Source organism: Oryzias melastigma, linkage group LG14, assembly GCF_002922805.2.
Source record: "Oryzias melastigma strain HK-1 linkage group LG14, ASM292280v2, whole genome shotgun sequence".
Classification (NCBI taxonomy): Eukaryota; Metazoa; Chordata; class Actinopteri; order Beloniformes; family Adrianichthyidae; genus Oryzias; species Oryzias melastigma.
The window spans coordinates 19,755,064-19,765,490 of NC_050525.1; the positions used below are offsets into that span (position 1 = coordinate 19,755,064).

General features: G+C 35.9%; 1 protein-coding gene across 1 annotated transcript; it reads left to right on the plus strand.

The window, feature by feature from the left end:
• Positions 1–3,439: 3,439 nt before the first annotated feature.
• f9b (coagulation factor IXb) lies at positions 3,440–10,089 on the plus strand. The gene is made up of 8 exons (XM_024266678.2): positions 3,440–3,596; positions 5,712–5,884; positions 5,961–5,985; positions 6,059–6,172; positions 6,261–6,389; positions 6,961–7,382; positions 9,183–9,318; positions 9,392–10,089. Exons 1-8 carry the CDS (start codon positions 3,506–3,508, stop codon positions 9,949–9,951), a joined length of 1,650 nt encoding a protein of 549 aa, XP_024122446.1. The 5' UTR covers positions 3,440–3,505; the 3' UTR covers positions 9,952–10,089.
• Positions 10,090–10,427: the final 338 nt, after the last annotated feature.

Consider the following 10,427-nt stretch of genomic DNA (forward strand, 5'->3'; position numbering starts at 1 on the left):
GAGCTGCAGTTCAGTTCAAATGAAGCAGAACCTCAGTGAGGTCAAATTCACTGAGAAAAATCCACCTTTAAGATGAAATTAGTGCAGAAATTTATTTGTGAAAACTACAAAAAAAAACCAAGGGATTTTTTCTAATTATGGTTAAGAAAATACATTTGCACAGGTTTTAAACAGATGGGAAAATGTATTTAAGAATGCAACATTTATTTAGACATTTAAACAAGAGGGAGTAATTTTGAGCTTTAGACAAAAGTTGACAATATTTCTGTGAGATATCAGTGATAATAACTGATAGTTAACCTTCATTTCTTTACAGTTTTTCTGTGCTCTTTCCATTCATTAAAATGAGGTCACTTTGTAGTTATTTGAGCAAATTGTGAGTCTGATGATTCTTATTTAAGATAAAACTACTTTTTTAAATAAAAAAATTGAGTATTTTTCTAATGTATAGCTGTCGTTTAATGTGTTCAGAGAGTCTGAAAAAAATATAAATTAATTTATTGATGTATTTCTTATTGTCAGAATAAATAAATAAATAAAACACTTGATAATTTATGTTAAAAAACTTCCATTTGATCTATAACTATGCAAAACTGTAAAATGAAGAAATGAAGTATAAGTGTGTTTTGTTTGTTATGTTTGTTTGATTTCTATTTTCTAATCAATGCAATTCATTATTTCTGTAATGAGTTTGAAATATTTGTGTGTTTTGTTCTGTATTTTTCACAATATATGCTTTAAATAAACCAATCAATCAATCGTCATCTTCTTTCTAGATCTGTCTGCACCGTTTTTGTCTTTATGTAATTATTTTAATGTAGATTTGAATATTCCAGATCTGAAAACTAACACTTTCCTCAGAGATTCATTTAATTTCCATTTGAAACTTGTTTTATATTAAAGCATATTGTCACTTATCTAAAGCATTATTAATTTACTTTTAGGTAATCTTAAATGATTTTACTTTAATTTAGTGATAAATTAGAGTTTAAAGAGAATGTGATTTATTTTTGAATGATTGTGAGCTGTTAAAAATAGGATCCAGCCATCCCTCAACGCATTTAAATCATCCTCGTCAATAAATCACAGCAAGGCCAGTGTTGCTAAGAAGCTGCTGGCTCCAAACCCACTGACTGGCCGACATTCACACTGATTTGTCCGCAGCAGCGCCCCGTATAACTCACACTTTAATCAAACAGCTGTCAGCGCTCAGCTCTGAGCCTCAGGGATTGGCCGCTCCTCACATTAGAATGTAAAATGCAACAGCAGAGGATCGTCCCATTGGAGTTTTGATTGATTTTTTCTGTATAAAATGACTTTAAAATGTTTGTTTAAATCGTATAAAGCTGAAAAATTAACTGTATTTATTTTTGCACATTATTAAAGTTTTTTCTTTCACTCAAACTCACTCAAAAAGTCTATAAAATAGGCTTGAAAACACAAGTTTACTTTATAGCACATAAAGTTCTAGAAATATAAATTTTTTTTTCATTAAAATTTCAGATGTGTTTCCACAGATTGTATTTGGTTTAGGCCAAATATTTCCTTGGTTTTTGTAAAGTTCTGTTTTCTGTCAGTCACACCTGGTTTAGGTTAATAATCATCCACAGCTGTCTTCATTTCAGTTAATTGCCCTCCTAGTGTTGGATTTTCAGTGTCATCTGCTTTGTCATCCTTTGGTTTTCCCACAAGTTGTATCATGTTTACATTTATTTATTAAATATATAAGTTTTCTGCATATTTTTGACTAAATTTAAGCTCTCAGATTCCAATAAAGCCATTTTTATTAAAATAAAATACTTAGTTTTACCCTGGTTTCATTCAGAATTTAATCAGCCAGTCACACCAGTGATAACCTTCAGCCCCCGTGACCATGAGCCGGATGAGTGTTGGGGTTGGACAGATGTATAGGCTGGATGTATAGTTCATGATTTATTGTTGTATCAGCTCAGACTACTTTTTCTAACAGAAATGTTTGTTTCATTTTCCATATTTTGTGATATTTTCCAAATGAAAAAAAACCATTTAGGACCTCACTAAAGAAGCATCTTTTAAAGTGATATTTATCTGGTGAGGAATTTAGCCAATGACTCACAAAACAGTTTTTGAATTTAAATTTTGTCTAGTAATACAGAAATCCCCTTGCTGATTAAAAAAAAAAGATCTACTTCAATAAAAGTTGTGTTTTTAAACATATTTTTGTGACACTTTTCTCATGATGGAGAACATGTATAAAGAAAATTAGCCTAAAAGTTATATTTCTTATTTCTAAGTATTTCTATATTCTAATTGTTGTGAATCAGGACAGGAGAAGATGAACTAAGGTTTTTTTTTTTTAATTTATTAAAATTTATTTTAAGCATGTTAATAGTAAAGTACATGCAATATGGCACATATAGTGGATAGTAATGATAATAACAATAATAGCAACAAACCGTACGGCTGGATAGCCTCAATATTGCGCCAATATTTTGTTCCCCTGGTCATGTCAGAATGGGGTTGTAAACTTTTTGTGAATAGATGGATGATGGGAAATAGGGGCGGGCTTACTCTGTGCCAGCGTTACAACTCATAGGCAAATTTATTTGGAGCTCCTTCCGCTCTGCAGAAACTATGTCCATGGAAAAGACAGTTTTGGGGTTTTTTTGGTTAAAAACTGCATAAAATAAATCAAAATAAATTAAAAGATGATCGGAACAGAACTTTAAAGAGGATTTTCCTTCTTTTTTATTATTATTATTATTTATTTTTTTCATGTTTACTTGATAAGCTTCACTTGCATCTCTGAAGATGAAAAAATACACACAATCTCCTTACTTGGGAGGAGTTTGGTAATTAAATTTATAAAAAGCATTGACCTACATTCAAACATCATCTCATATTAATTCAACTTCAGTCACACATGTTTGTGTGTCATTTGTTTACCTTTTTATGCCATTTTTTGGAAGATAAATACTTACAGACTGAAGCAACTCTAATGTGTGTGTGTGTGTGTGTGTATTTGTGTGTGTTTCTAAGAAAGTTTGTGTGTTTGAGTTTGCCCCATCCCACTGGAAGGTCTGACATGAACCATTTTGCAAAGCTTCTTATCAGACAAGACTCATCTTGACAAACAAGCAGCTGGTAAATCTCAGCGCAAATGTTGATGCACACCCGCACACACACCCACACACACATGCAACAGATGTCACGTCAGCTGTCGGTATTTGATGTCACTCAGATTTATTTCCAACGGCGAGAACTAGATATACATATATTTTACCATTTTAAAAAAATCTATTAATGTACGCATCTATTTTTGATTTTGCACCCCCTTTAATTTATCATACTGTCCTTTAACCCCTTTTTTCCCCACCAGCTCACACGCACATGCGAGCAAACAAACACACACTCATTGGCCACAAAGGTGAGTAAACAGTTCTGTACTTGTTGTACTTTGGAGTGGCGGTTCAGGCTTTTTCAGCAGCAGCTCCTCTCTAAATCAGAATCCACTGACGAAGACAAAATGAGCTGCAGAGCCGGCCTGCTGCTGTTCCTCCTGGGTTTACAGCTGGAAATGTACGGACTGAGAGCTGAGAGCACGCAGGAAAATACAGGTAAACAACAAGACAATCCAACCAAGAGCTGAAAGACTCACAGCAGAATGAGGGAAGAGACCAGGAAACAACAGAACTTGATTAAGTCCTGGATTAAAGGGGTTATTATTCCACATATTTCCATTAAAATGTGTGTTTTTTTTCATTGCCGCAAGTTTTCTGCAACCTAATGTCTGCTAATTGAGACGTTTCCTATCTGTCTCAGATGGATTGAAATAGTTTCTCTCCTTTTTCAAGTTCAGTAAGTTAAGTTTTGGTTTGATTAACTGCAGAAAATGAAATATGATCAGTAATGTGTTTTTTGGAGGAAATCCATACTATCCAGATGGATCCAAGTTTAAACTTAGCTTGTGTCCCAGACCTCCCGGGGGATGGTAGGTTGTTCGTCTGGGGCTGGGGGAGCTCCTCATGCTGGGCCCCCTGGTGCAGCAGAGGAGGTTGCTCTCATTGATATATATTACTGGATTGGAAATCACGTAACATTTGCCGTGACATATGCTGCATTACTATGCATTGAGTCTTAATGATAAACGGAGGAGCCAACAGGTTTGTTTGTAACATTTGAGTGTGTGATGACAAGCCCCGCCCCTTTAGGGTAACTATCACACCTGACATTAATGATAATAATCCACATGTGTTGCTTTATTTTATTCTTTATTAAAAGAATACAAATATAACCAGTATAAATGAAGTTTAGCCCAAATTACAAAAGGAGTTTCTACAAATATACACCTTGTGTGTCAGAAGATCCTGTTGTAACAGTAAAATCTGTCCAACACAAGAGGCCTCCAGTTCTTTTCTGTTTGCTCAGCTGTTGGAAAGGACAAGTTTAAAAAAAATAACGTGTGTAAAGTTTGATGTTTCTGAAAATTAAACTTTTCTGCAGCTCATCAACTATAACACAATTCTGGGAGTGAATCTAATGAAAATACCACGTCTGTAATTCTGGGTTGGTGCAGTGAAGTATGATCAACCAAGTGGGGTCAACGCCCCGGTTGGCATGGGTCATCTAAGCAGGCTGATATCAAGTTGCACAAGTTCTGCCAAGCGTCTCCATGGCAGATTAGATGTAAATGATAGAGGATGTGTTTCAACAGTCAGAGAACGTGTTTCCAACCTGGTTCTGGGTCCACTGTTGGAGTTACTAATGAAACTCTCCCTCACATCTCCTGTAAACCTTTAAAAAACTGGTGCAACCACAGTGTAAATTCAAAGTCAGAGAAGTTTTAGTTTTTATCAGACTAAACGGTTAAATCAAGTCAAGCTTTTTTCTAAGAGTGTTTTCATTCTGGACACATTTGGTGCAGTTTGTTTCCTCCGATAATCCAGAACAGATTTTCAGTCTAAATACATCCAAGCAGATCCGGGTCCAGAACCAGGAACCGCTCACTGATCCAGCTTTTGCAGTGGTCTTGGCTCGATTCTAATCAGACTGAGCTCCGGTTTGCTGATTACTCTGAATAGGCTCCATGCTCGGACCTGAACAGTAGTAGTGGAGCGACAATGAGACACAGCAACTCCTTAAAATGCACGCTCATTAACACAACTTTCAACCTAAAACACAGTTTCTTCCACTGTTTTCCCAACAATCTAAACGTCATAATGTCTCCTCCGCTGTACCACATAGCAGTGAAAAGTGTTGTAACTGACGCTGATACAGACGTTCAAAGTTGGTCAGTTTAAATAAGTGAAGTATCCCGACTAGAATTGCAAAGCTCAGGACTTTCATTTTTCCTTCTATCATTGGTTTGCTCCGCCCTCATAATTTCTGGCCAATGAGTGAAGAGATCTTTTGTCACCTGATTTTGTTTACAAGCTTTGGTTTAGAGCAGAAATGTCAACATTATGGCAGTCTGAAAACAGACCAAACGACAGTCTTGATCTGGACCAAATTAAGTAACTAATGGACTTATCCAGTCTAGTAAAGTGAAAGTAAAGTAAAGTAAAGTAAAATATTGATATTTAACTCTTAGATACGGGATAGTTTCTGCAGCGTATGAGATTCTGGGTAAATCAATGCTGCGTCACTTGATCCTTGTTTCTTTCAAAAATCCCTCAGGAATTACATCCTCACAATGATGTAAAGCATTTATCTTGTGATCTGCTGCCTTTTAGGGCCAGTGTTTGTGTCGCAGCAGACGGCACACACCGTGCTGCGTCGACAGCGCAGATTCAACAGCGGCCATCTTGAGGAGTTTCTCCAGAAAGATAACCTGGAGCGTGAATGTAAAGAGGAGGTTTGCACTATGGAGGAGGCCAGGGAGGTGTTTGAGAACCATGAAAAAACTGTAAGTTCAACCGAAATCTGGATTTATTGAAACGAGTGGAAAATATTTACCTTTGATGTCAATGTTTGTGTTTCAGATGGAGTTTTGGGCGATCTATATCGGTGAGGAATATCAGAGTTTCCACACCGTGTGCTAAGACTACACTAATGCTGTGGAGTGTTATGATGTGTGTAGACGGCGACCAGTGCGACCCTCCGCCCTGCCTGAATGGAGGTGTGTGCCAAGACGGGATGAGCTCTTACTTGTGCTGGTGCAAACCCAACTTCAGAGGCAAAAACTGTGAAATTGGTAAATGTGACGAGAAACAAAACACAGAATTTATCAGAAAAACTCTTTTCATATAATTACTGTCTGATTTTTTTCCCCCTTTTTATAGACATTAACCAGTGTTCCATCAACAATGGTGGCTGCATGCATTTCTGTGTGATGCAGGCACAGCGGGTTGTTTGTCACTGTGCAGCTGGTTACAAACTCGGTCTAGATAAAACCAGCTGTGAACCAACCGGTAAGACATTTAGCATTTATAATTACATTTTTATTTTGATATTTTTCTGCACAAACCGTGCTGCACCATAAAAGCATTTAGTTAATCTTTCCTATACAGATGTATATGAAACTTCTTTTATTTCTATTGATAAATATCTTGTGAGTGAATTATTGCATAAAGTTCTAGAACTTATTTCTCACTGTCCTACTCAATGGTGACAGAAATATTATAAAAACTGTATTAATACAGGCTTTTTAGATTAAAAACTAAAGGTTTAGATTATCTAGATGTTTATTAGTCTTTATTTTTTTACTAGGTTATTGACAATTTGCATCAACTTCATAACCAGGGGGAGGAAGTTGTTTCAACCAGCTGAAAAATAGATACAATTAGGGATAATCTGAGCAAGAAGAAGACTAACAGATTACCAATAATCTTAAAAGAAGGATTAGAAGAACCAGATATTGGACTATTAAACACAATAAAAATACAACTTTCTGTTCTTGGCTTAATGTAAAATGACACAATTTGGATTATTGATAAAATGGTTCCAACGTTGACTTTATTTATTTATTTTTTCCTTCCTCAGAGGAGTTCAGCTGTGGTCGTGTGAATCTTGGTACTCACACCAGGTCCATCCAAAGACAGCAGACATCCAACTACACATTCTCCCCCAGAACTGTACAGAATTCCACCACCCTTCAGGAGGACGACTACTATGAAGACGATCTGATGCAGTTGAGTGATTACTTTGACCTTCTATTTAATGAATCAGACGTCGATGACATCTCCCATAAGGCAAAGGTGAAGGCGCGTTCTGTGGAGCCAGATTCTGGTCCCTCAACTGGAGCTGAAGGAGGTATTGAAGGAGATACCCCCAACACTCCCCCCGAGGCAAATCAAGACTCCTCGTGGGGGTTCCCCACAATGGCCCCCATCAAATTAAAGAAAAACTATCAGCACAGGATTGTGGGAGGCGATGTGGCGTTTCCCGGAGAAATTCCATGGCAGGTATGAACGATTGTTTCTTTTACTCTCGTGATGCTGGTGCCAGAAGAAAAACTTTATTTAAACATTCAGCGGTTTCCTCAATAAGTACAATTTTCACATTTAAACCACAAAAGACATGAAAAATTATTTTAAAAATACATAAACCATTAAAGATATAAGGGTCGCCAGCTCAGACAGATCAGAATCCATGTGATTTTACACTGAAATTAGAGGAAATATATATATTTTTAGAAATTAGTCTGTATTGTTTTGGCAAAAATATAAGCTACTGTGCTGAGGTAGGAATATATCAATGTTACTATAAAGTAAATAGTTATGTTTAGGTTTAGCATCAAGCTATGTACAAATAACTAAGCAAAAATAAATAAAAATAATTCTGAACATATCCCTGAATTGTTTTCACCTAAAATCACTTTTATAGAATTAAATGAGCTCCACTTGTCAGACTCATCATAGGTAAAGATGAGCGATTAGGACCCCAGGCTGAAAACTTCAAGTAAAAATCTCTAAAATAATTTCTACACCAATATTTATGTCACAAAAAACCCAAACCACTGAAATGGCTTAAGACAGCTCATGTGAACGGGTTTGGTCCTCCCACATAAAAAAGCAAGAAATTAGTTGAGGCACATCCTAAAGTGCAGGAAGACATAACAGGATAAAAAACAACAGAAGTGTGAAAAAGGTTAAATCATAAGGATTAAATTCGTAAAACTGTAAAAAAAAAATTTAAAGCTGTTCGTGAATAAAGTTGTGACATGATGAAAAAAATGTCAAAATTGTACAAGATAAAAGTTCTAAAATAATTGGAAAAATGTTGAAATTTTGCTAAAATTAAGTCATAAAAGTATGAGAATTTTTTTTTACCAGATAAATATCGTAAAATAATGAGAACATTTTTTTACTAGAGTAATATCGTAAAACAGAATGAGAAAAAAAACAAGTTTTTACATACTAATACAGTAAAATAATTAGATTTTTTTACTAGAGTAAAATAGTACAATTTTGTGAAAGAAATTTACAATGTTACAAGAATAAAGTTGTAAAATAAAAAAAATATATATATATTTTTTTAATAAAATTAAGTTTATAGATTAGTAGAAAAAAAGTCATAATTTTACAAAAAGAAAGTACTAAAATTGTGAGGAAAACAGGCTATTTCTGTAGGAGAATATAAGCAATATATATATTTATATATATAAATAATAAAGAAAATTATGTGAAAAATAGTTGAAATTTTACAAGGAAAATGACAGTTTTTTTTAATAAAAATAAAATCCCATTTATCTTTTCTTTTCAACAAAAACAATCAAACATTACCTGAGAAATTTATATTGCACAAACTTCAGAGAAATGAGATATAATCTCGCTGAATTTGTTTTACTTTTTTTGCAAATATACAACTTTATTTTCAATAGCTGAATGAGCAGAAGAAAATGGATGGACAACTTTATTTAAAAACACTTTTGCAAAATGACAACTTTTTATGTCACAAATTTAGTTCTTGTGAAAAGTTTCTCACAATTTTACGACTTTGTTCTTAAATATTTATATACTTATTTTCTTTTATTCCAGCCCTAACACTCCAGAGCGAACTATCTTGTTTTATTTATTTGTCATGAATGGATTCATTAGCTTTATTACATACAGAACATAACACAGTGAAGCTATAAAATATTAGTCATTTAGTTTAAAAAGTACCACAGAAAAATACATTTTATATTAAACTAAAATACAAGTAAGAGAACTGTAAACAAGTATGCACACACATTTCACACACTCTTTGTTTTGTATTTGCAGGTGACACTGATGACCCGCCCACAAAGTCAGAACAGAGCGCAGCCGTTCTGCGGTGGATCTCTGCTCAGTGAATTCTGGGTAATCACTGCTGCCCACTGTCTGACACACGTGGAACTGAATTTCATAGTCAGAGCTGGTATGAAAACCATTGATATGCACTTCAAGAAAAAGGAAAACCCTTTTTAAATGTGTTCTGTGATGGACTACAGGTGAACATGACGTGAACGTGGACGAAGGCCCTGAGAGGGACCATGTGGTGGCACAGAAGCACATCCACCCGTCCTATAACCCCAGGATATCTGAGTACAACCACGACATCGCCTTACTGAAGCTCGCCACCCCCGTCGAGCTGTCCAACCAGAGGCGGCCCATCTGCTTGGGCCCAAAGTTTTTCATACAGAACCTCGTCAGGGAGGCCACCAGCTCCCTGGTGAGCGGATGGGGAAAACTGAGGTTCTACGGCCCAGAAGCCACCAAGCTTCAGAAACTGGAGATCCCGTACGTGGAGCGTCCAGTGTGCAAGGAGAGCAGCTCGGACCAAATCACACGCTTCATGTTCTGCGCCGGCTTCGCCGACCAGCAGAAGGATTCCTGCAAGGGGGACAGTGGAGGGCCACACGCCACCAACTACAAAGGAACATGGTTCCTGACGGGGATCGTCAGCTGGGGGGAGGAATGCGCCAAAGAAGGAAAGTACGGCATCTACACCAGAGTTTCACACTATTACCCCTGGATTGTAAAAATAACTGGAATCAGAATGACCAACTGATGAAAACCCCTCTGAAAACATCTTCAAATGCTGCTGAACTTTTAGCTCAAGTTTGTTCTTCCAATAAAAATGAAGTACTTATATTGAGGTTTTCATGTTTCTAATGGAATATTCAAGAAATAAAACTAAAACCCCTCATCCATGCTTCTGTTTTATATTGTATTGTTAAGTTATAAGAACCCTGCAAGGACCGGCGGCCTGTTCAGGGTCTACCCCGCCTTCGCCCAACAGTAACTGGGTTATGACCCTGAAAATCATTCTGAAAATGAGAATGAATGGATTTTATAAAGTAGAAAAAACATAGAATCCTATCAATTAAATGATTATTAATTTTTAATGTTTTATTATCTTGGTTTTTTGTCCAAGTCATTATTTATTTTCTGTTCAGGTTTTCTGTTTCCTCACAGTCACACCAGGTTTCATTTTTTTAATCACAGCAACTAATTGGGTTTCAGTCAAACACTCATTTACATCAT

Excerpts from the sequence above, each read along its gene's own strand:
- f9b (XM_024266678.2), top strand. The coding sequence starts at position 3,506 with ATGAGCTGCAGAGCCGGCCTGCTGCTGTTCCTCCTGGGTTTACAGCTG. Across the intron at positions 3,597-5,711 it reads GAGCACGCAGGAAAATACAG|GGCCAGTGTTTGTGTCGCAG; the intron begins GTAAACAACAAG and ends GCTGCCTTTTAG. Across the intron at positions 7,383-9,182 it reads CCGGAGAAATTCCATGGCAG|GTGACACTGATGACCCGCCC; the intron begins GTATGAACGATT and ends TTGTATTTGCAG.